The sequence below is a fragment of the Rattus norvegicus genome, chromosome 1 (assembly GCF_036323735.1).
Source record: "Rattus norvegicus strain BN/NHsdMcwi chromosome 1, GRCr8, whole genome shotgun sequence".
NCBI lineage: Eukaryota > Metazoa > Chordata > Mammalia > Rodentia > Muridae > Rattus > Rattus norvegicus.
This window is the reverse complement of record NC_086019.1, coordinates 145127717-145153115: the sequence shown is the minus strand read 5'-3', so window position 1 is coordinate 145153115 and position 25399 is coordinate 145127717. Positions and strand designations below refer to the sequence as shown.

The 25399-nt window shown below is 43.1% G+C and overlaps 2 protein-coding genes across 6 annotated transcripts in view; both read left to right on the top strand.

Moving 5' to 3' along the window:
• Positions 1–9310, top strand: part of Btbd1 (BTB domain containing 1) — a 39848-nt gene extending 30538 nt beyond the window's left edge. Inside the window, exons 6-8 of one of the 2 annotated variants that reach the window (NM_001011932.1) lie at positions 4007–4094; positions 6992–7138; positions 7657–9310. In NM_001011932.1, coding sequence (NP_001011932.1) covers positions 4007–4094; positions 6992–7138; positions 7657–7815 — 394 coding nt within the window. In that variant the 3' untranslated portion in view covers positions 7816–9310. Of the gene's footprint in view, positions 1–4006; positions 4095–6991; positions 7139–7656 lie in introns of those variants that run through there. The other variant, XR_010064711.1, reaches the window with a different exon arrangement.
• Positions 8290–18028, top strand: C1h15orf40 (similar to human chromosome 15 open reading frame 40). Of its 4 annotated transcripts, none has more exons than XR_010064710.1 (5): positions 8290–11993; positions 12929–13055; positions 14847–14974; positions 16358–17105; positions 17302–18028. XR_010064710.1 is itself a non-coding variant. In NM_001024749.2 (4 exons), exons 1-4 carry the CDS (start codon positions 11964–11966, stop codon positions 16451–16453), a joined length of 381 nt encoding a protein of 126 aa, NP_001019920.1. In that variant the 5' UTR covers positions 11869–11963; the 3' UTR covers positions 16454–18028. The 4 variants fall into 4 exon arrangements, 2 of the variants coding, with proteins under 2 accessions (NP_001019920.1, NP_001388311.1); XR_010064709.1 differs by having other exon boundaries at positions 8290–12096; NM_001024749.2 differs by having other exon boundaries at positions 11869–11993; positions 16358–18028.
• The last annotated feature ends 7371 nt before the right edge of the window (positions 18029–25399 follow it).

Genomic DNA, 25399 nt, shown 5'->3' with positions numbered 1-25399 from the left:
CTGCCTTCCTATGTCAGATTTTCCTACAAAAGCAGAAAAGATAAGGGAGGGGCAAGAAACTGCTCTGGGCTGGATCTGATGGGCCCAGGTGAAACAGCTATTGTAAGGCAGCCTTGGCCAAGTCACCGAACTCCAAGTGATCTTTTTTTTTTTGTAGGATGAGTTGTTGGTAGGATTTAAGTCTAAGGTAGAGAGGGGCATCTGTATCTTCACATAGAACAAACACACGTATGGTTAGAAAGTTGTGTGTGTGAATTTACACACATTACCAATGACAACAGTAACTGTAGGAGTTTATATGGTCCTTGCCTTTTGTGGAAGTCAGTAAAATTGTACTTAAATGTCTTTGGTTTTTAAATAAAATATGATTATAACTTATAGTAACAAACAATTTCCTTTCATGAATGTGGGGACTCTTGGTTATAGGAGTCTGTTCTGTACATCACAGGAATTGTAGCATCCCTGGCTCCTTGTGCCTGTAAACCTTAGGGTGAAGAGAAGCACCTATTGGAACTAGCGAAAGAATGTCTGCTGCTGCTGCTTAAAATGTGAATTTGAGATTATTCTCACCTAAACGCTGATAAAATAAAAAGCATTCAGTTTCAGAAATGAAAAGTGACAGTTGTACAGTGATGTAAACACTTAGTGCTCACATTGTGAACATAATGACCAACATGGTGCAGCTCACACAGGTACTGCCACAGCACGGAAACGCGAGATGCTACAAGTTTGAAAAGTGAAGTTATATTGAGTAAATAACATGCAAGTATATATTTTACTATATCGCAGTAAATTATTTATTTATGTTGGATATTATTGTAGTAGAGTAGAATTAAACTCTGAAATGTCCAGCAAATAGTACTATCTAGAGAACTTTGGCTTGAATCACACTTTGATAGGGATGTTAGCTTTCCAAATTACCATGACTATCTCAGAAAATTCCTTTCAGAAGTCCCATGTGTTTGGTAAAGGAGTTGCCTAACAAAACATAGTTGATCTGGGAGAATAAATTCTCTTCTTAAGAGAGAACAGCTCAAATATGAGAAAGAGCAGTGGGTCTATAAGAAGTTTTATATGAAACACACTATACAGGTCAGAAACTATGAGGCCAGAAGAGCAGTAAGAATTGCATAAATGAGAGAGGATTACCCACTGCGAAATTAAAGTTTTAACATTAAACAAAAATGAAACGAACATACTACAGCAGGTGATGAGTGTTATCTGCCTCTCTGATCTTGGACTAAATTATAGTTTGATTCCACATGATTAAAGAATTTTATCTCTAAAATCAAAAATAAGCAGCACGTGTGAAACTTTGAAACAGTCTAACAAACATCAGAAGGCCAAGAGTGCCCTTGGCTTCTCGTCAGCGCCAGTGGAGTTTATTCGAAGGAAGTAAGGAAAGCTTTATAGACAACTTTGTCTAAGCCATCCATTCTCTTAGACTTACACGCTGCACTTACATAACCTAGGTTATCCAAGGAATTGCTTGATGTCAGGGAATCGATAGTCATTTTTGCTGTTTGACATGATTAAGAATTTAAAAGTAAGGGTCTGATAATGGTTTTCAATATAGTTCATAGGAAGGAGATGACAGGATTCACTTCTGGCTTTACAGGATTCTTCAAATGCTTTCTCACTTTTTATTTTGTGCTGAGAATTGACTTACAGAACCTAGACACATTCTCTACTTCCTAGCTACATATCTGGGAAGCTTTCTGATAGATGGATAGATAGATAGATAGATAGATAGATAGATAGATAGATAGATAGATAGATAGATAGATAGAATGAATATTGCGTTTTATGATTTAAAATTACCGTGGAAATTTTTAGAATTGTTCTCTTACTATACTGGGTATGTGGCATAGCATGGGGGGGTGGGACGTGAACATTTCTCTCCTCCTCTTTGGTGCTGAGGCTAGAAGTGACCTCATGCACTAGGCAAGGGCTGTCATAGAGCCACAACTCCAGCCTGAGCATTGGTTTGCAGTTCCAGCTGAGTGAGATTTATGTCCCCGCTGGCTAGACTTTTGACCCAGGAGAGAATTTCTTTTTTTTTACCTCAATCTGTTCTGCTCTATTTTCTTCTCTTCTGCTCCCCTCCCTTCTTGTGGGATCTCTGCAAATGTCAGGGGCAGCAGAGTATCAAGCTGTTTGAGGCAAGAAGGAAATCTGGTTCATCATGACTCATTAGCCAGTGTTGGTTCAAATTTCTAGAGTCTGACCAAACAAACTGACACCAGACAGTTTGGTTTTGGCATATTTTAAGTACAGTACAATTGGGAAAAAATGTTTCCTGGTGTAACACGATTGCATGTGCACAAGGAGGCATCATTACATCAAAACTCTTCTCAAAGTACTTATCACTTCTTCCAAGAAGGTGAGTTTTAAAGATAGGCTACTTGTGTTGTCGTAAGGGCCTTTGGGAGGCCCTGTGGATAGGCTAGAGAGGACCTTTGTGTTATTAGCTTCCTCTGGTCTTGGTTCTGGAGAATTAGGGGAGCCCCTGGCCATACAGATAACACAAAAGTCACCCAGGCTTTTAAGTAGTATCCGTAGTCATCCTTGTAGGAGGTGGGTAGGGCTTGGCTCTACAGAAAGTGCAAGGATCACCTAGGCTATTAGCCACTTCTGGTCCCAGCCTTTTGGGCAAACACCAGGTCACTCATCCTTTTCCTTGTAAAGACAACCCTGAATGTTTAACATTCCTGGTTTCCTGGTGCTATCTATGAGCACAGTGACCTCTCTTTCCAATGCCTTCTCTTCTCTTTCTTTCTCCCACTGTACTGTCCAGACCAGTCTCAATCTTGTGAGCACAAGTTATTCTTCTGTTTCAGCTTCCTGAGTAGCTTGCACCATGAGTGGTTGCAACCGTGCCTGACTAAAGCTATTTTCGACTATAAGAACTTAGGATAATAAATGTAGGTAGTTTGGGGACTGGTGAGGTGACTCAGTAGTTAAGAGCACTAACTGTTAGAGGTCCTGAGTTCAATTCCCAGCAACCACATGGTGGCTCACAACTGTCTATAATGGGATCAGTGCCCTCTTCTGGTGTGTCTGAAGACAGCTACAGTGTACTCACATACTTAAAATAAAATAAATCTTTAAAAAAAAATAGGTAGTTTGCTAATGTGTAGGGCTATTTAAAGAAGTGAGTTATAGTAAGAAATGGAGCTTAGGGGCTGGCACATCAGGCATTATTTACTAAGTTATAGTGGGTGTGCCAGTAGTAGTAATAATAATCCGTACTTTAGCTGAAAATGCTGAGTTGTTTACACTACAGATTATACTTACAACAGTCTTCTCAGTTGCCTTTAATGTCATTTTTTACATACATTAAATGAAGTAAGATAGATCAACAGTTCTTGACTATTGTGACCAAACTAGACTTGCCAACTACTTTATGGAACCTTTATTGACGCCCATCAGTGAGTTAGCGCCTGTGTCCAGCCACCTTCCACCACTTGTAAGTTTAATGCATTCACAGCTCTCATCACAATAATAATGGTAATTTATTCCCTTCTTGTTTATCACTAGCTCCCATTCAGCAAAGGTAGAAAATGCCCTGTTTACTTACCATTGTTTCCTGACCAGCCCCTCACAATGACTACAGACCATAGACCCTCAGTGAGTATTTACTGAGCCAATGGATTGTTCCGATTTGCAGCTTTGATCTTAACGATTAGCATGTTCACGAGGGATCTGGGTACGTGCAGCACACAGTCAACCACTATAATAGAAGGAGTTATTTAGGTTACAATCCTTTGCCTGTACAGAACAAATCCTAGCTGAGTTCCTCTTCAGTTCACATTAGGTTTTAGGAACAAAGAAAATGACATTTTCAAAATTGTCTTTTATGATAGGGGTTTTTTGTTTGTTTGTTTGGTTGGTTGGTTGGTTTTTGTAAGTAAAATTCAGGTAATACTTTTAAAAAGCTATAGCCTTCAAAATATGAATGCTTAGAGTGGTTTCTGTTATTTGGTAATGGTCTTCTTTCTCCCAGGTTCACAGTTAACAGGAGAATCTCTGTAGTTGGATTCGGTTTGTATGGATCTATTCACGGGCCCACGGACTACCAAGTGAACATACAGGTACTCCCTCCCTCCCAGGGACTGAGCTGCGTAACAGCAGCTCCTCACAAATGCTGCCATAACAGCAGGCACGTTTCACTGTCCTCGTCACAGGCACCAGAAAGCATAGCAGTACTTAAAAACATTTCTGGTTTGTGGTTGTTGTGAAATAAAAAATCCAATTTCAGGAAGTTTAGGTCCTTTACAAAAGTATTAGCATACCAGAACTATCTTGTGTTTTATGTTGACAGGATCTCGTACCGAGGATGGTCTGAAGTTGCCATCTTTCTCTAGTCTTTGTAGTGCTGAGATGACAGGCGTGTGCCACCATGCCTAGTCTGGCCACTCTGAGGGCTGCTCGGCCCCAGTCCTTTGTCATGGGGCAGGAATGTGCGATTGGAAAGGACATTAGACACCTCTGCCCTTCCATCTTTCTCAGAGATCTACTGCTCTCCCTTGGGTCATGCACCCTGTCAAGTAAAATTACTCTGGAAAACAAATCATTGATGAACTATGCAGTGCTCTGCATCCATTTTATACATAAAGTATAAAAATAAGAGAAAAGGAAGTAAAACATATGTCAAGGTTTTATCAACAAGACAAAAACACGCCGTATAATTGTTAGCCACTGTATTCTTTTTAATAGTAGAATCTTTGAACCTTGTCATGAAATGCATGCTTTTAAAATGTTGCTACTTTGTGTTCTTTGTGACTAAAAACAATTTCTGTGGTAGTCTGAAACAAAGGAAAAAATTATTTTTATGCTGTTTTTGTGTATGGGGTTAAGTATGTTTACATATGCAGAGATACATGTTAATGTACATGTATGCATGTAGAATTCAGAGGAAATCTTGGGTGTTATTCCTCAGGTGCCATCTCCCTTTATTTGGAGACAGCTTCTCACTGTCCTAGAACTCACTCTGTAGAGCAAACTGGCCTTGAACTTGGTGCTAGAAAGCTTAATGAGAACTTCATGCTTGTACAGCAGATACTGTACCCACTAACCCCTTCCCAGTACCTGTGACATTTTATTAGAACCATCTAAAGGACTTTACTTTCTTTTTTTTTTTTTTAAGTTTTATTTATATATATATATGAGTACACTATAGCTGTCTTCAGACACACCAGAAGAGGGCATCGGATCCCATTACAGATGGTTGTGAGCCACCATGTGATTGCTGGGAATTGAACTCGGGACCTCTGGAAGAGAGCAGCCGATGCTCTTAACCGTTGAGCCATCTCTCCAGCCCAGGATTTTACTTTCTTGTGTGTGTGTGTGTGTGTGTGTGTGTGTGTGTGTGTGTGTGTGTGTGTGTACCATGTGTATGCAGGAACCTGAAGAGATCGGAGAAGCATTGGATTTCCTGGAAAGTGGAGTTAGAGACAGTTGTGAGCCATCATGTGGGTACTGGGAACTGAACCCAGTCCATTTAAGTTTTCTTAACTGCTGGGCCACCTCTCCAGCCCTCAGGTCCTTATCTCACAGACTTGTGGAAAGTCTGGGGGTGTAGACTGAGATGGCATTTGCTATGTGAAAGTTCATCTTTCTGTGCTTGCTTTGTTTGAGATACACTTTACCTTTCACCCAAAATGAGAGCTGTGCACGTCTCAAGAGACTGCTTTGGCTCAGCTATATTAACAGGTGAAAGTACTAGAGACTTGGGTGATAGAAGAAGGACATATTAGCTTAGAACATTTTTGAAAGTTGATCCCTATTTCCTTTGCCATGAACCATGTGTATTATTAAGGAAAGATAGAGACTCTTAGGACTGCAGCAGTTAAATCACACACATGCTCCATTTCAACTCCCCCAAATCCCATAGGACAGCAGTACTGAGTAGGAAGCAATGTAAATTGATAGTAATTGACACAAGGTGCTAAAAATGAATCTATATGCTGATAATAACACCACATAATGGTATGACCTCTTTTATTGAACTGGTAGCAAGTATTTGAAGGGTATGTTCACTAAGTGTGGTGGTGGATACTTTTATTCCCAGCCCTTAAGAGTTTCACGCCAGCCAGAACTATACAGACCTTGTCTTTAAACAAACAAACAAAAAAAGTGGGAAGGAGGCGGGTTATGTTAATAAATGGTACATGTCTTAGTTTTCACAGACTGTACACACCTGTATAGCTAATGCCTAGTCAAGGGATAGACAAACCCACATCTAGAACTCTTCATGTTCCTCCTACCCTCCCTACAGAGGGAACACTGTCCTACCCTTAGCTTTAAGTGGCTTTTGTTCATTTCATTAGTGTTTGCTAGATGTTGGCAGGAAGGCAGAGTGGGAGGGTAAAGTTGTCCCTGCATACTGTCCCCATGTATGGAAGCCTCCAAGTCACTTGGTAAGCTATGGCTTGAGGTTTTCAAGCTGTCCTCAATGAAGCTTCAGCCCTCTTCAACAGAAGTAGTTAACTCTGTCCTCTTCATCATCTGAACTGGCACTGCCAGTATGTTTCCTGTTGCCTGAACCCTTCTGGAGGGTGTCCCTTAGATAGTACTAATTGAACTTATTTATAGATATGACAGTGCATTTAAGGACATTTTAATTTCACTAAATATTGAACCGAAAGTGTTGAGATTATTCTAGGAATAGGACATGGGCTAAACAAGGAGGAGAGAGTCTTCCCCTCTAACATCGCAAGGCCACATTCTAAAGTGTGGGTGCCAAACTCTGTTTTTAAGGAATCCTGTAGCCGAGCCTCTGTTGCTTGATGTCTTTCCTGTTCTTGTGGTGCACGACACCATTAAAGCACCATTTTCTGATCATCACATGTTTTAAACAGGTATCTCTGCTAATTAAAGATAAGTAGAGAAAAGTTTACACTATGCCACAATTTCCAAAAGCTTCCCATTCTTTCCCACAAGACTGTTACAGTTTAACTTAATGTACCTTCTCTTTTAAAAATTACAGATCATTGAATATGAGAAAAAACAAACCTTGGGACAAAACGATACTGGATTTAGTTGTGATGGGACTGCTAACACATTCAGGGTCATGTTCAAAGAACCTATCGAGATCCTGCCCAATGTCTGTTACACAGCATGCGCAACACTCAAGGTAAGAGCCAGTCAGCCCACAGGCTGTGCCTGGAGGCTCCCGGCATCTGAGCTTTACAGAGTCACCACATGGGAGGCTCTTAGAGCTAAGATGCTCTACTGCATCAAGTGCTGCCCAGCACTGCTCTGTTTGAGAGAACAGTTCTTCCCAAGAGTTTCCCCTTTGTCTAAAGGAAATGGAACGTTCACAGTTGTTTTTCTTAAAACCTTTCTTTCACAGGTGTTAATGGCTGAACTCCATTATTAAATTGTTTTTAAGCAAACCCTCATATTTCATTAGATGGCTGCATGAAATCTTACACTGAGTCTGTAATGCATAGGGTGGATAGACCATTAGACATTAGACAAATCAGACCACACTAAGTGCTTTTTTTTTTTTTGGTTCTTTTTTTCGGAGCTGGGGACCGAACCCAGGGCCTTGCGCTTCCTAGGTAAGCGCTCTACCACTGAGCTAAATCCCCAGCCCCCACACTAAGTGCTTCTTAAATGACAGTCACTGAACCATTTGTTTTCCTCTAGGGTCCAGATTCTCACTATGGCACCAAAGGACTGAAGAAAGTGGTGCATGAGACCCCTGCTGCAAGCAAGACTGTCTTCTTGTTCTTCAGTTCCCCTGGCAATAACAACGGCACTTCAATAGAAGACGGACAGATACCAGAGATCATATTTTATACATAACCTAGTGTTAACAACCATTCAGTCTAATCTCAAAAGCATAAACAACTGGCCACAAATAGTTTGAGTGTCTTGAGTATTTATAATTACAGATTAAGAAACATTTTAGTTTCTTGGAAGTAAAATAGTTCATTTAAACCTCTGCATGATTCAAAGGCAGACTTTCCCTTTTCTTGTAACTCTCGAAGCAAAGAGAACCAGGTTTGTGTAAATTGCTGTCTTTTCTGCTTTGTCTTGTGTGATTCTGCAGACCCGCTGACTTGCGATCTTTCAGTAGTTTGGGAATCGAGAGATTCTTGACATAAATAGCAGATGTGGGTGTTTGTTCGTTTGTTTAAACTTTTGTTTCAACTGTTTTGAAAGTTAGATGAAATGGGTGAGTATTCCTACAGAATCCTTTTAACTCAGATAACTAATTTCAGGAAATTAAGAAAACTGACTTTATACTTGGGATTTTTAAATATCTGGTCATTAGCTTTTGGAATAATGCTAAAAGTAAGCCTTGAAAACACCCAAGGAAAGTTTCAGTGCATTTACAGGGAAGGTATTTTGTAACCGTATAGAAGTGCATCCCACGGTACTGTTTAAAAGCTGGAAGTGGAGTTTGTATAAATTCACAATGTGCTATACACAGACCTAAAGGGGGTCTGAGATGGGGTCTTTATAACTCCCATTCCACAGCCTGTCATGGGCGGGTAACTGAGATATGACAGATGCCCACAGATAACCACTTCAGCACTGCAGTGCTCTCAGACAGCCAGAAGGGGGCAGAAGACCGAGATTCCTAACAGCTACTCTGAATCATAAAGCTATGCAGCCAGTCACTCCTGCTGTCCTGCTTGACATTTGTGACGTCTTTGATGTGACTGATATATCTATAGTAAGAGTTGGATCAAAAGGATATTTGGCAGTGTGACATTTCTACATTTTTATATAAAGCAGATTTTTAAAATACAAGTAAGATGACATTTTCTCCCTTGGAAATGATTATCTTACAAAAAAAAAAACCTTGTATAATTAAGCTTAAGGCGTTATCAGTCTATCAGATGGTTGTGGGAAATTATTGAAAATTCTTTTAAGTGTCAACTTCAGAATTTTTCTAAATAGGATATAAAAGTTTTCATCAAAAGTAATATTTTGTATTTTCAAGAGGGCAGGGACTTATTGAAGAACTTATTGAAGAAAGGGAACTGTTTTCAGTCTGTTGAGTACCATGATCCTATGGGTCTAACCCTCAGTTAGCTGAAATATCCATGGAACGTGTGATTCTGCTTAACTGAAGATGAGTAAAGACTGGATGTAGTAACCATTCCTTAACCAGTATTGCATGCCAGAGGTAAGTTAGTGCTTTTGACATTTGGGGCATTCACATGCCTTGTGTTTTACTCAACAACTGTAACTGAATGTAGTCATGGAAGGTACAAGATACGGAACACTCACTGACATTGGGACATCACCTGGAATTTTTAAAATAAATTTATCCTTTTTGTTTACCTAATTTTGTTGTTGTAAAAATATAAAAAATATAAAAAGGTATTGGTTGTCTTTTATCCCGCTAGGTCCGCACCACAGTGCCCCAAGATATCTGCTAGAATCTTGGGTGGAAACACATCCCAACTCCTCGGCGGCCCAGAGTCTCCTGCCGCCGCATACTTTCCTACACTCAAACCGTCACATTAAAAAACTCAACACAATAATCTTTGACCCAATTGGTAAGATAAATTACCCACTTAAACATACAAAGCCCGGTACCATCCATCCCTTGAAAACATTAATAACAACCTGTAAACACACAGAGCGGAATCTTAACGTTAGACCCCATTGTCCTGCAACGGCTTCTCTCCTCCCTCCTGTCTCTTCTTTCCTTTCCAGTCTCCTCCTCTTCCTTCAAACTTCTCTCCTGCCCATCCTTCCTTCTCCTCCAATGATAGGCCTCCTTCTATCCTGTACCTGCCCCTCACCTGTATTTTACAAATTCAATGGGGAGAAGGTTCTGATGAAGTCACCTGGTTCCTAAATACGTGACTAGACAGCTGTCCTTGGGGCAGTGGAATTAGCATCAAAATACAGATAACTCCAGAGCAAACCACAACATAATTTTTTTGTCACTTTGCTTTTTCTCTAAAACTTGAATGAGATACTACTTTGGAATAAAAGTTCCAGTTAAGGGTTAGCTTTTATGCACTTCTAATTTTACTAATATTGACAGAGTTGGACAGGGAGCAACTTAGAGGCACAGCAGTTGTCCTGTGTGGTGGTTCGAATGAAAATGACCCCCATGGCCCTTAGAAGTTGTGGCCTTTGCATACACACCACCATGCTTCCCACCATGACGATAATGGACTAGACCTCTGAACTGTAAGCCATACACACCACCATGCTTCCCACCATGATGATAATGGACTAGACCTTTGAACTGTAAGCCAGCCCCAATTAAATGTTTCCTTTATAAGAGTTGCCTTGGTTATAGTGTCTCTTCTCAGCAAAAGACCATTGACTATTATATACTATTAAGACATAGTTATATAGTATATTACTTTCACTAGCCTATACCTACTGTAGAATAGCAATACATTTAGAAAGTATTCATTTAAACATTGCTGTTTCAGTATCTACCCAACAATCTGAGATGGAATAGTTGCACTTTCAAACACTGTAGTTTAGGGCAACATGAAGTTTTCGGAAGACGTACACTTTCAAAGGAACAAATGCTTATAGTACTAGGCATCACTGCCCCCACCCCTTATGCCAGTCCCTTCCTCAGCCTTCTGTCTGTTCTTGTCCTCACATTCAAAAACTAAGAGGGAACCACAGCATTTATTTATTCTTCCTACCTGCCAAACAAAACAATCCTTAACTCCTTGGCAAATCTAAGATCAAGTTTTAAGATTTTTTAAAAACTAATATTACATTGGGTTTCTGCCATTTGGATCACAGACCCTATTCTTTCCAATGGGACAGGTGGCTGTGTGACAGATTGACCTGAGAAAGGCCCCTGTTCTTTCTAGCTAGTGTTGAAGTTTTTATACTCTGGAGGTACCTGTGGAGAAGGCTGAAGGGCTCCTTAGGGGACATTTCTTCCCTCTCCTTTACCCATCCAGCCACATGCTGGATGTAGTATGTAACACCTGATCATTCTGCCTGAGCCTAAAGCTGGTCTCAGCATCCCTAGTGTTTCAATTTAGTAGGCTTTACCCACTTTCTTACAACCACACCACATAGTTTGTCATATAGAAGTGGTGTCTCTAGGAGAGTGAGCTGAGATCTCATTCTGATCCCAACCTTTAGTGGCTGTTTGCAGCACTCACATTCCAGTCCCACCTGTTCCTGAATTTGAACACTGCAACCCTTTGACATTCGTCATACTCTCTCCCTCCTCTCCTCCCCTCTCCCCTTCACCCTCACCCACACCCCCTCACTGGTACAGGTCTGAGTTTCGGTTGTGTATTCAGGTTGCTCTTTAATTATTCCACTTGGATGTCTCCAATCATTTTAAACTTAATGTACCCTAAAAAATCTCCTCTCGGACACCCAAACCTGTTTGCTAGCCCTAGACTTGGGCATCATCAGATGATCTTCCCCCCGATCTGAGGTCATTCAGGTCCCAACGATCCTCAAAATGGTTACAAGCCATCTCCCATTTAGGTGACAGATCTTCCTACCTCTGGGCATATACTGTACAGATTCTAACCTAATTGGACAAGGCCAGTCCCTAACTTTAGCACTTGCATTGATTTGCCTCTGCTCCAGTTTCACGAGCGATTGTATCCCACTCCACAATGGATCTCTTACTCTCACACTGCCCAGTGCGAATTGCTTTGGTACCGCGTTGGGTAGGCGAGCACCGAGGCTCGCAGCTCTTGCCAATCCTGAGGATAGGTGGCTTTCCCTCTGGTGACAAAGATGGCTCACCAATGGATCACACCCCGAGGCTGGCAGGTTGCAAAGGAATGAAAACAGCGCCATCTCGAGGCGAGGTGGCGCTCTTAGGTGCGGACTGACGCGCATACCACTTCCGCCCTTGACGAGCGCAGGCGCATAGGACTCTTCCGCCATGCTGCCGCCTTCCGTGGCGCCTGCGAAGTTGTGATGCTGAAGCTCCTTGTAGGTCGCTGTGCTTGGCCTCTACTAGACTCCTGTGTGGTTCCACAATGCCTAAGAAAGCCGGTGCAACAAGCAAGGCCAGTTGCAAGTCCCGTGATGTGGAGAGGGTGGGCCACGGGGCTACACTGGCGGGGAACAGAAGGAGCGCCTGGCGGGCGGAAGACCTCCCTTCGGGTCCAGGTCTGAGACTTTCTAAGTCGCACATTAGCTCGCCTAAGGAACATTGGAGGAGTAGGCTCCTCTACGCACCCGCTGACCTCCGTCTTTGCTCCCGCACTCTGAGGGTTACACTTCCCGGCAGGCTATGAGTTCTGACCCCCAATAGCCTCCCAAAGGTGGCAGATCACTTCCTTCTGTCAAGGAGACTGCACTCCCTCCCCTAATATTTCCTGTTCTCTGTCGCTGTGATCCCAGCACCTTGAAGACACGGAGTATGGATCCTTATTCCTCTTCATACCCACTGTCTGTATATTGCCTAAGTTGTTAGATGGCATTAAAATGCCAGTCATTGTTCTTTCGGCAATAGACCCTAAACCCACTCTGAGCTGTGGGATGCATTGGTTATAAAGATGACTAACAAATGGCCCTTCTCTAGAGGAATAGAAACTATAAAGAGACTAGGGAACAAGTCCTAAGCTAGCAAAGAGATCTAAACAGGACACACTCCCTGCGCACACGTACACATACGTACACACACACACACACACTCACACACTCTAAAAGCTTTGACAAATGTAAGTAATTAATAGTCTCTGCTTGTAGGGAAAGTGAATTATAAGCCAACCAGGGAAAGCAGTCTAAGGAGAAAGGTGTGGACCAGGGCCAGGTCTTGCAGGGCAGTGCAAACACTGGTGGTTGGAGAGAAGTGGGTTGGACTGTGGAGGAACGTGGGACAAGCACCTTGGCTGCAAGCCCCTGGGTAGTGGGCCCAGTTTAGTGAAGATGAGGGTAGTGATGGGTCAAAATAAGTGAAGCATTTTGTTACCTATAAAATTGTGTGTTGTCATTTTAGGGTAAAAACCAAACCAAGGAACCAGAGACACCACCTCCCCCTACAGGGCCTGTAGCAACTGATTCTAAAGGCTTTGTCACCATAGCCATCCATGCCAAACCCGGCTCCAAACAGAATGCTGTGACAGGTACAGTCTGAGCACTGGGTGGGATTTGTATGTGGACCAAGCAGTTTCTTTTATCTTCTTTTTGACTTGTTATCTAAAAGTTTATCCTGTAACTGTAATAGTATTTTTATATCTGCATTTGGAAACGTCTCCACTTAAACATTCTATAGTCTCATATAAAGGTATTTGAAAGAAAATGTAAAAAAAAAAAAAAAAAGAAAGAAAAAAAATGTACAATATTTAATACCAAATCAGATAGACTCTCTATATCTTTTCCTTTTTAAAAATGTGGTGTTTTGGAGATGGGCCTGGTGTGTGTGAGTGTGTGTGTGTGTATCAGTAATTCACAAGTACTTAGGAACTGAGGCAGGAGGTCAGCTAGAATACAAATAAGACCCTGTCTCTAAACAACAAAATATTTAGGAAGGAAAGACACATTAGGAAATCTATGTATAGCTTAGATTATTCTTGATCATTCCTGTTCAAAGAGTAGAGGCACTGCTGGGGGAGAGTGATTCTTTGGTTTAGTTTAATGATCATTAGCCTCAAGATTGCCTGAGCTCTGAGACCCCTGACTGATTCCTATGTGAAGTTTGAGCTGCATTATCTTGAGGATCTTTATTTTCAAGATAAAGCTTTATGCGGGGCAGTAGTGGCACAGGGCTTTAATACCAGCACCCAGGAGACAGAGGCAGGCAGATCTGAGTTCGAAGCCAACCTGGTCTACAAAGTAAGTTCCGAGACAGTGAGAGAAAGTACACAGAGTCCCTGTCTCAACAACAAAAATAAAGCATTGCACACCAAATTATTTTTATGAAAATACTGCATGGAAACGACAGTGCTGGGCAGGCCTGGTGTGTGCTCATGGCCTGCTGTCTTGAACCTGCTGCCAGATAAGAGTTGCTTTGAAGCCTATGCTGGGCTCAATATTACTTCTGCCTCAGCCTCTCAAGTGCTAGGATTATAGCTTGTGCTCCAAGCCCAACCTTGGCCCAGTATTTCCTAGGTCAAATCTAAGATGGGATCAGCTTTAAGGGACATACGTATTTATATACATTATTTTTTAAAAATTAGAACACCTAGACTCTTATATTCATTGTAAGACACGGCTTGACTTCAAAGATATTAAAATAAAACTGCATCTGAGAGGTAATGGGAGAGCCCTTTACTGTCCTGTTCCTGTGGAATATATAGATGTGTTCTTACACAGGGTACATGTATATGCACATGGCTGAGTTACCTCAGATGTGGGATCAACTCAAGTTCATTTGTGGACCCGTGAAGTGCTATTGGCTACATTACCCAATTCCAATTACATCACCTGTAAATGGGGCTAATAATGGTACTACGTTACAGTGAAGCCCTTTAGGAGGCTTATGTGACCTCAAAAGTAGCGAAATTATTGCATAAATACTAAATGTATTGAATATTGAAAGCATATCTCAAAAGGAAGGAACCTAGCCTAGTGGTCGGCTTTTCCTGATGTGAAGCCTAAACCCCGTGCCGTCCAGTATGCAGCTTCCCAGAGCTCTTCCCATTCAAAGGCAGTGTCTGCTTGCCTAAGGTCACGATGCTGTCTAAGACTCTAGGCCTGTCTCCGTAGGGTTTTGTGGGTGTCCGTAACTGTAGACATCTCTGGAGTATTAAGGATAGTCGTTCAGTTCAGTCCTTGTTTGTGTGCAAGAGACTGAGCCTAGCTCCACAGGTAGTAGCTGAAGTCCTGTCCTAGGTAAATACTTCCTGCTTGACGGTCCTTTGCTCCGTGAAGGAAAGAAGCCCCTTGAGGGTGGAATTCACGCCATCTCTTCCTAGATCTGAACACCGAGGCGGTCGGCGTGGCCATCGCGGCACCTCCGTCTGAGGGAGAGGCCAATGCGGAGCTCTGTCGGTACCTTTCCAAGGTCTTGGACCTCAGGAAGAGTGACGTGGTTCTGGACAAGGTGGGCCTCTCCTTTTTAAATCATTATGTTTCAATCATACTTCATATTTTCTTTAAAAGGTTTTCATAAAGCCAGGTTTTAAAAAAAAAAAAACTTATATGTGTCCAACTGCATGTCTGTACCACATGTGTGTCTGGTGCCCTCAGAGGTCAGGAGGGCGTCAGGTCCTCGAAGACTAGAAGTACAGATGGTGGGTGCTGTACGAGAGTGAGAGCGGTCGGTCTCAGTGCTCTCAAGCACTGAGTCATCCTGTTAGTCTTGTCAAGCCAGTTTTTAAAAGCTCATTCATTTAAATGCAAAACTGTGTGATCTCAGTCCACACTGCCTCCGCCCATGTAGAGAGGCCCACTCCTTATAGTCCTTCATCCGGCTCACAGTATGTTTCCCATACATTTATAACCGTCCCTACTGTCAGATTAATTTCGCCCACTTCCTTCAAGACACCACTATACTGAAAAGAATCTAAAATGTTTGTCACCTCCATTAAGGAGTTCCCTGGATATTTCTGACCCCACATTGATCCTGCTCACTAGGGGATGCTGATCGGGAAGATGTTTCTATGAAGTTATGCTGACGTAGGATCTGCATGTAAGAGAGCAGGCTGTACCCTGCAGCTCATATCTGGGGGTCATTTAAGGTCCTCGATTAATAAAGCACACCTGAGAATCCCTCTGCTCAGGCCCCATCTGACCTCTGCCAGCCTGTGGCAGCTCAGGTCTGACCTTGGCTGTGCTCCTTCCTTACATTAATTAGCATGAAGCACATTTCCCTTTGTACCCACATCCATCTAGATCAACTCCTGCTCAAAGTCTGTGTTCTATAAAGGACGTGTTTCAAATAAACCCTTTTATGAGATGTTTTACGTGATTGTGAAACCACGTGTGATTGGTTTTGTTTGAAATTTTCAAAAATTTATAGCCATTTACAAAAGAGCAATTTATATTTAAGTGCTAAGAAAAAGTTTATACTGAGTTGCCGTATTTAATATTTTAAAATAGTTTTCCTTTGTAAGTTAAGCAAGTTACTTGAACCGAGAATACTGGCCCAGCATGGCGGGAAGTGCATATAATCCCAGCACTAGAGGGAGACAAAGCATCAGGGGTTCAAGTCCATCCTTCACCGCATATTGAGTTTATGCTGATATGGGCTACATGAGACCCCGTCTTAAAGAAAGAAAAAAGACTTAGATGTTAGAACATTGTAAACATTCATGTTGAAATTTCAATATCAAACTTTTGTTATAAAACTTGAAGTAGAAAGGCAGAACCCTGGAAAGCTGTAGGAACCGCCGTAAGGTGGGAGCGACCAGGGCGGGACAGGGAGGACCTGTTGCTCCTGCCCGTGTTAGGATGCTGAGGGTGTCTTTTTTTCTTTCTGGCTCAGGGCGGTAAATCTCGGGAAAAGGTGGTGAAGCTCTTGGCCTCTACAACTCCAGAGGAGGTCTTGGAGAAGCTGAGAACAGAAGCTGAAAAAAAATAAAGGCGAGAAATGGCGTGTACTTCCTTGTGGGCTCTCATGAGAGTAGCGGGGCCACGCAGGAAAATGTACATCGGTGCCTGGCCATGGAGAGAGGAATACATAGATGAAGTCAGACTAAATGAAAGGAGAAAATATAAATCTACAGACTCTCAAATCCCTCACTGTGGGAGCTGGGGAGACAGCTCAGTGGCGAAGAGCGTTTGCCGCTCTTCCAGGGATTCGGCTCAGCTCCCAGCACTGACACTGGAGGGCTCACACAAACTCCGGTTCCAGGATGTCGCCATTCTTTTCCTGGCCCCTGAGGCCACTGCAGACCTGTAGTTCATACATGTGCATTCCAGGCACACACACTAAGTAAACCTTTAAATCCCTGAGTGCAGACAGCCTGGAATATATCACTCTAACTTCATGGGATTACAACGGACCAGCTACTGTCCACGATGGAGCTCCTGATCTGCAGGCATTGGGAGATGAGCTGAAGATCACCGCACAGAGGATGACGGGAAACCAACTCCCCGGACTCCAAGTGAAGTGCTTCTAGCCTCGTAGCTCCCCACAGTGTTTCTGGAGTCCTGGGGTCTTCTGATCCTGTTTACAACTGGGAAAACCTTTTGTACTGCTTCTATTTTAAGGTTTTTTTAAATGCAAAAGTGTTTACTTTTTATCTTCTTTTTTTTTTTTTTTTTTTTAATTTTTATTTATTTGAGTACACACTAGCTGTCTTCAGATACACCAGAAGAGGGCAGACCATTACAGATGGTTGTGAGCCACCATGTGGTTGCTGGGAATTGAACTCAGGTCCTCTGGAAGAGCAGTCAGTGCTCTTAACCACTGAGCCATGTCTCCAGCCCTACTTTTTATCTTCTAATGATCATATAGAACATTTTGTGGAAAAGTAAATAATCATGGAGACGTGTAACTTATTGTCAGTTACTTTCAGAACCTTGTAAACTTTCAAATCTAGAAGTTCTTAGGAGTCTCCAAAGATCTTAAAAGAGTCAAGAGGTGTCTAGAGCAATGACCAGCAGTTAAGAGTGCTTACGCTCTTGGAGAGGACATGAGTTCAATTCCCAGCAACCCAACATGGAATGACTCACAACTGCCTGTAACTCCAGTTTCAAGAGATCCAATGCCTCTGGTCCGAGGGCACCCACACCCATGTATGCATACACAGACACATACCTGCAGAGATAGAGACAGACACATACATAATTGAAAATAACTTAACAAATAAAAAAAAAATGATAAAGATGTCCTGGAAGTTCTTCTCATTGTTTGTTAAGCCCATCAGAAATCAGTTGGGAATGTTTCCTGATGTGCATGAAGCCTTGGGTTCAGTCCCCAGCCCTGCGTAAATTGGGTGTGGTGTGGTATACTCTGAGTCCCAGCACTCTGGAGCTGAGGGCAGGAGGATGAGAAGTTCAAGGTTCCTTTACATAATAGAGTCCCAGGTCAGCTCGGGACACGTGCACCTATATATCTAGATCTGTATAGATAACGTGTATATGTTGCTCAGTAACACAAGTATGTGTATATATAGCTGGGAAGATAATAAACATATATGTTTGACCTAAATTGTAATATTTTAGAGTGTTGACCATGTTGTTTCTGAGACAGGATCTCCCTGTGTAGAACTTACTGTGCAGCTCTGGCCTCTCAAGTTCTGGGTTACATACAGACACGCACAGTGTGCCCAGCCAAGTTTCAGTAACGCAGTAAATAACATAATTACTCTGATTTGTAGTACGTGCTTTGCCGGTAAGTACATAACAAAATGTATCAATCACAGAATCCACAAGAAATACCAATCATAAAAATGCTTGATGTAAAAGAAGTAGAAATTACTCCTCAGGAGTCAAGAGCAAGAGCAGTCAGGAGGCTCATCCAAAGCACAGTGCCTCTCCTAAGTGGCAGAACTGGTTTAAACCCAGCTGCCCTCTCTTAAGATTCTCTTTCACCACCCTGCTTCTGAGTCCTTGTTCCTTGTGGTTTGGGCTAGAGAACTCTCCCATTCTTTCCCACAGTTCCACTGGGTGTCAAAAGGCATTTCGCCTGAAGCCTTGCATGGCGTACCACGGAACAAGTCTCAGAACAGAAACACATGCCATCCACCTGTCAAGAGGATGTGTTAACATCCTTACAAAATGAAGTTGGAATTTGTGGTTTTGTTGGAGACTCAGTGGTGTTGTGTGATGTTTTCTGGAAACTCTTATGAGGGATGTTGCTGAAGCACACAGGTGAGAGGAGGTTTTGCTGAGAACAGACACATGTTGTTCTGGAAGTTGCCTGGTGAAGGGGCATGTGATGTTTTGCTGGAGAGGATGCTTGAGAGGCACACAATGTTTGGAGAGAGTGTAAGTGTAACCCAACAGACAGTAAATGACACTCTTGCGTTGGTTCCCCTCACAACTCTTTGCTGGTCTTGATTGTGCTCCACTGACACTGGTCTTGGCTGATGACATTCTAGCATTGGTTCTCCTTTGCTTTCTTCCCTGATCTTCGCTTGTCGTGACTTTGTAGAGAGAAGTGCACCAAAGAACTTCTGGTGGTATCCTGGCTGCTGCTTGCAGCTTCCACAAACTCACACAAGTTGATGGAGCCTTGCAGTTTCCCCTGGATCAAGCCGCTGCTGCTGATTCATGTTTGGTGTTTGCTAGTGGACTGGACTGCTGACAACAAAGATTGGAATCACCCCAAAGAACTAGTTCTGAACATGTCCACAACCTCCGCTTCCTGTTTCTTTCCCCTACCTCTGGTGGCTAGTGGACTAGAAGGGAGGTTGAAGCATTAATGAACCATAATTAAAGCAGGTTTTGAAAAAAATTCTAAGCCTACAACAAGATCCAGAGGTGTCCTTAAGGGACTGAGGAGAAGCTCAGTGGTGCCACAGAGGGCCCACTTTCTTTCTGTGGCCATGCCAGCTTTATTCTCAGGCCCACTTCACTGAGGCAGAGAGCCCTGGCTCTGGGTTTCACATCCATGTGAGACCCTCTGATACAAAGAGGGCAGCTCAGAAGAGCTTTGATGTTAGTTTTCCAGAAGTTCAGCTCCCTTCTACTTCATGCCAAGTCAGATCACATGAAGTTTCTAAACCACCCTCTTGGTAAGAAAAGCCCACTCATTAATAAGTACCAGAACCAGTAAATTGAAAGATTTATCCTAATCATTGTAGGCCAATTAAGGTCCCTCCCAGAGCTGGAGAGAGGATCAGCATACTCTGAAGCAAATTAGTAGAGAGAAATGGATACCAGAATAAAAAATTATCAAGAATAGAGGCTGGATAGGAACCAGCAATTTTTACTACAATAATCTTTTTTAAAAGATTTATTTATTTTATATGAGTACACTGTAGCTATCTTCAGACACACCAGAAAAGGGCATCAGATTCCTTTACAACAACCATGTGGCTGCTGGGAATTGAACTCAGGACCTCAGGAAGAGCATGCACTTAACCACTGAGCCATCTATCCAGCCCTTTTTTCATTTTTTGAGATGATGCCTCACCTTTTTGCCCAGACTAATTTCACATTCACCTACTAATTTCAAGTTTGCCTACCTCAGCCCCGTGCCTGATGGGATACAGATAGATGTCTGCCACCTGGGCCAGCATTATTTGACCTTAAGTGGCCATATTTTTACAAGGAGACTTTGCCTAATATTTTTTAAAGGAATACAATAATATTTCCTAATAACATGCTTCACAATAAGCATATAGGTGGTACAGACCTATAATACCACTGCAGAGAGACTGAGGCAGGAGAATCAAAAGTTCAAGGCCAGATTAGACTGTGTGGCAAGTGCCAGTCAGGCCTGGATTAAACAGTGAGAGTCTACCTCCATATAAATGAGTAAACAAAACGAAAGGTACATCATAGTGACACTGTCAGGGAACTGGTCCAGGGGCTGTTCAAGATGGACAGTCCCTCCCTCATCCTCAGCAGTCAGCAGCTTCCTGTCCTCATTGAGGGGAAGCTTGACCTGCCACAGAGGGCTGCTTAGGCAGCTCTCTTCAGCTGAACCCTGATCTCACCTCAAGGATGCTGAAGTAGAGTCAAGTTCAAGGACACAGAACCCAATCCCCGCTAGCCTTTTCCAGGTACTTCGGTTCTAGCCTGGTCCACCCCACTAATTCTGACAGTCTTCAGAAAGGCCTAGGGCACTGCTTTTCCTGTCCCGTGCCATCCTGGGGATCCTGGCCTTGCCAGAGTTGTAAATGAGGTTTGAGATAACTGAATGCCGGTGTCAGGGTGATGCTGTACCTGTCACTTCTCACTGTCACCATAAGAGACTGTCCCTCCTGCACAAATGTGATAGTTTGAATTCTCACACCATACATTAGCAGAATTTGAAGAAGGAAAAAAAAAATGGGCCCTTTCTGCTCAGGAGGCAAGGGCAGATTTTGAACTCTAATTTCTGGGGGGGCATTCCACACCCTTCCATTGGCTAAAGGATGGAGAACCAGAAAACACAAGTGGGACTTCTGTAGTGTTTAAGGCCCCCGAAAGCTAGAGACATGAATTTTAGAAGGCATGTTTCCAGGCTGTGGACTCTACCTCATTCTACCTCAAGTTTTTAAGGATTTGGTTAAATAGTTCCTTAACTGTAAGGCAGAATATAAATATTTAGACCCTACCATCACCCCAAATCCAGGTTGTTTTAATAGATGTGACTGGGAACTGAAAGTCCGGGGCGGGAGAGATGGCTCAATAATTAAGAGCATTGCCCTGCTCTTCTACAGAATCCAGGGCTCAACTTCCAGCACCTACACTGTCAGCTCACAACTGCCTGTTAAATCCAGTTCCAGGGGACCTAAGACCCTTCCCTCAGACATACAGGCAGGCAAAACACAAATGCACATAAAACTAAAATAAATCATTTAAAACAAACCCAAAAACCTCAGATTTTCGGCTTACATCCAGGAGATGGCGCCACAGTAGCACAGCAGAAATCGGCAAAGTTTGATGGCGGCCTTCAGTTTAGCTGTGTCAGGGCATCGTTTCTGCACCGTCATTCTCAAACACTTGGGTCCTTCTCGTCTTTTCAGAGATGCTTTAAGCTTAGATTCTTTTACACAGGACAGTGTTGACCGAGAGCCAGAGAGGCACGCAGCAGTCCCATGTGAGTGCCACGGAAGACCCAGGATTCTGAGCCCTTCTCTCTCCTGGGCAGCTTTCAGAGGTCCCACCTAGTCAGTGGTTCTGAAAATGGCATGGGGCAGGACAACTGGCCAGGTCCCTAACATGACAACTTACGTAAATGAAGACCGCACCAGCCAATGGGCTATACAGTAGGATCTTCTTTTTTTTTTTTTTTTCGGAGCTGGGGACCGAACCCAGGGCCTTGCGCTTCCTAGGTAAGCGCTCTACCACTGAGCTAAATCCCCAGCCCCTACAGTAGGATCTTCTATTGAAAACATTTTGTCCCTCTGAGAAACCCACAAATGCCTTTATTGGAAGGTATCTTAGAGAGCCTGGGATCAGAGCCAGGGAATCTCCATATATACATAATTTAATAAAAAGAAAAAAAGAAAACACCAGAGAACTAAAGACCATGCTGGGAACAAACCAATACAGAGACTGAAAGTGGACAGGTCAGAGAAGCCGGGGCAGAGGAAACAGCAGCTGCAGAAGTCTAAGGAGATCAACACCTGGACGCTTGGGACCCCAAGTGGATTCTAAGTGGAACAGATGTTTAAGGACACAAGAAATGCTTGAAAAACAAAAGAGGACTTTACAGAGAGGTGCAGTGTCCCAGGTGACACAGGCGCAGTGACAGCCAACAATGAGACAACTTAGTAAACGCTGTGATTACAGAGACCGAGAAGCCGGGTTGGGGATTTAGCTCAGTGGTAGAGCGCTTGCTTAGCAAGCGCAAGGCTCTGGGTTCAGTCCCCAGCTCCGAAAAAAAAAAAGAAAAGAAAAAAAAAAAAAAAAAAAAAAAAAAAACAGAGACCGAGAGCAATCACAAAAAGTTGAAGTTTGGAGGGAGAGATGGTCTACAGCAGTGGTTCTCAACCTTCCTAATGCTGCAACACTTTAATCCAGTTCCTCGAGTTGTGGTGACCTGCAACCCCAAAAATCATTTTCATTGCTACTGCATACCTGTAATTTTTGCTAATTACGAATCATAATATAAATACCTGATATGCAGGATGTCTAATACATGACCCCCAAAGAAGTCTCGACCCACAGGTTGAAAGCAGCTGGTTCAGTGGGTCAGACACTTGCTGTGCAAGCCCTGACACCCGAGTTCGGTTCCCAGAACCAAGACCCATGTGAGAGGACCAGCTCCCGAGAGTGGTCCTGATGCCACGCATGTGCTGTGGCAGGTGTGTGCTCACTCACAGACACATGTACTCACCCCCACCCACACAACACTGATGTCAACGTTAGAAAACTTTTTAAAAATTTGAAGTCATAGGGAAAAGCACATTAACTTTTTGCATGTTGGCCACTTTTGTGACAATTGGACAAAAGCAAGCTAAATAGGGTTTTTGATTCAGTTTAAGGGCACGTCTATGATGAGGAGGGTGTGGCAGCAGGAGCCTTAGGCAGCTGGTCACACTGCACTGTGGTCAGGCAGCAGGGAGATGAGTGGCCACCCTTGGCTTATTTCCTACTTCTTATGCAGTCCAGGGCATGTGAATTCCTAGTGCTTTAAGTGTTGCCTTTCAACCCAACAATGTTTCTTCCTCTCCTTTTCGGTTCTCTCATACTGATAGCAGCCTCCACTCCTTCCAGTCTCTCCCACCATCTCCCCCTCTCCTCCATTCCCTGCTCCTCCATTTCCCTTCATAAAAAAGCAGGCCTCTGAGAGATATCAACCAACACAGCATTAACAGGATGTGACTAGGCACAAACCCTCACATGAAGACTAATGAGGCAACTCAGAGGGAAAGGGTACCAAGAGCAGGCAAAAGAGTCAGAGACGCCCCCACTCCCACTGTCAGGAGTCCCACAAAACCCCCAAGCTAAACAACCACACCATGTAGTGTAGACCCACGCAGGCTCAGTGATGGCCACTTCAAGCTCTCTGAGCCCCTTTGAGCCCTGCTTAGTCATTTCTGTGGGCGGTATTTTAGAGTCCTCTCCATAGAACACAAAATAAAAGCACAAAAGGATACAGGAACAAAAACAATGAAGCACTCTTAGTGAAAAATGAAAAGAGAATTTCCAGGTATACACCAAGAAAATAGACATTTAATCAATGCCAAATCCATACTATATTATGAAAATTAAATCATTAGTTTTGAATCTGTTGTTGACTAGAACGGTATCTCTTGTACTGTTAAGTAAATGAGTTTTATGTTTATATATATATAATATATATAATACATATCTCACTTTAGCAGGAACGGAAGGAATATATAATTTCTATAAATCTTTGTGAACACGGTAAAACATAAAAGACTATACCATGTTTGGGTGACAATGACTGATCTTTATACGGCTCACTCCTGTTTCACATTCTGTTCAGTCATGGAGTATACATAGTGAAATATAAAAGAGAGAAGAACGCAGAACAACGAAGCCCTCTGGCTTTAGCAATGAGGACAGCTTTGTTTACCTCACTCAGACAAGAAGAGGCTGGAGACAGGGGAGTCAGAGGCACTGGCAGTGGAAAAAAATCATGAGATCATAATCACACCCTCCCCAGAACTGCTCTCAGGAGAGGCCACTGAAGCACAGAGAAAACTTCACTGGTAATTAATACATAGGGTTCTCTGTGCCCCAGGGACAGAGTGAAACACCATCTAAATTAGTCCGTCAGCCCGTGAAGACACTGGAGGGAGATTTGTGTGCTGAATTTTAATTTTTCGAGGCGGTCTCTGCAGCAACTTCTGATACACTCTGGAGTTGAATATGGCTCACGGTTTCTACCTTCCACTTCTATAGAGCCGTTGATTAAACTCATGACTTTGTGAACGCTAGGCAGACACTCTTCAAAAGCTGCACTCCCCAGCCCTGTGGGCTGAACTAGTTTTTACATTTTTATTTACAAAAAAACCCCTTACATATCTTAATTACATTCTTTCCCCTCCCCAATGCCACCAAGATCCTCCCCACCTCCCTACCCACCCAAGTCTATGTTCTCAATCAAAATACAGAGTAACCTCACAGGAGAAACCAAAAAGTAAAAATCAAAACGAAATTTAAAGAAAGGAAAATCAGTATGATTTTTTTTTTTTTTTTTTTTTGAGCTGGGGACCGAACCCAGGGCCTTGCGGTTGCTAGGCAAGCGCTCTACCACTGAGCTAAATCCCCAACCCCCGGAAAATCAGTAAGACAAAAAAAAATGCCAAAACCAAAAATGCATTAAAAGATGGAGTCTTGTGTTAGCCAACTACTCCTGGGCATGAGGGCTGCCCTTGAGAGTGGTTGGCACACCTGCCCGGGGACACTCCATTGGAGAAAACTGATTCTTTTCATGCAGGTATCAACTGTATGTAGGTGCCAATGTCATGCAGCTTCTTGGGTGGACTTCGTGCCCACTTCCTGTGTTCAGGGCAGGGCTTTTGTCCGGGTTGAAGCTGTGCAAGGCCTTTGCATGCTATGCCCGCAGAGCAGCCATTCACCCTGGCAGAAGCTTCTTTTTGCAGTAGATAGGAATTAACCAAGGACCCACAACTGCACATGGCAGAGTGAAGGACTTGGGAACACTCCGCCCCAAGTGGGGTGCCTTCATCAACCCCCTCGGAGGCTCAGGGATCTATGTGAGAGAGGAGGCAACGGTGGTAGGTGATTCCAAGGAATCAGTGTTTTCCAGAAACAGCAGGGTTGGTATGCACATAAACTCATGGAGATTGTGAGCTGAACCTCTTAACCTAACCCAGAGAGGCCCTCTTCAGATTCAGGAGTATGAGGCTGCTATTGGCCAGGCACCATTATGTGCCTAGTCCCGGGCTGTAGACTTGGTTACTTTGTGACTGGTATAGGATCTGTACCT

Coding starts and splice junctions, on each gene's coding strand:
- C1h15orf40 (NM_001401382.1), top strand. CDS start 11,902: ATGCTGAAGCTCCTTGTAGGTCGCTGTGCTTGGCCTCTACTAGACTCC. Junction 12,097..12,928: donor AGACCTCCCTTCGGGTCCAG/GTCTGAGACTTT, acceptor TTGTCATTTTAG/GGTAAAAACCAAACCAAGGA. Junction 14,975..16,357: donor GTGACGTGGTTCTGGACAAG/GTGGGCCTCTCC, acceptor TTTCTGGCTCAG/GGCGGTAAATCTCGGGAAAA.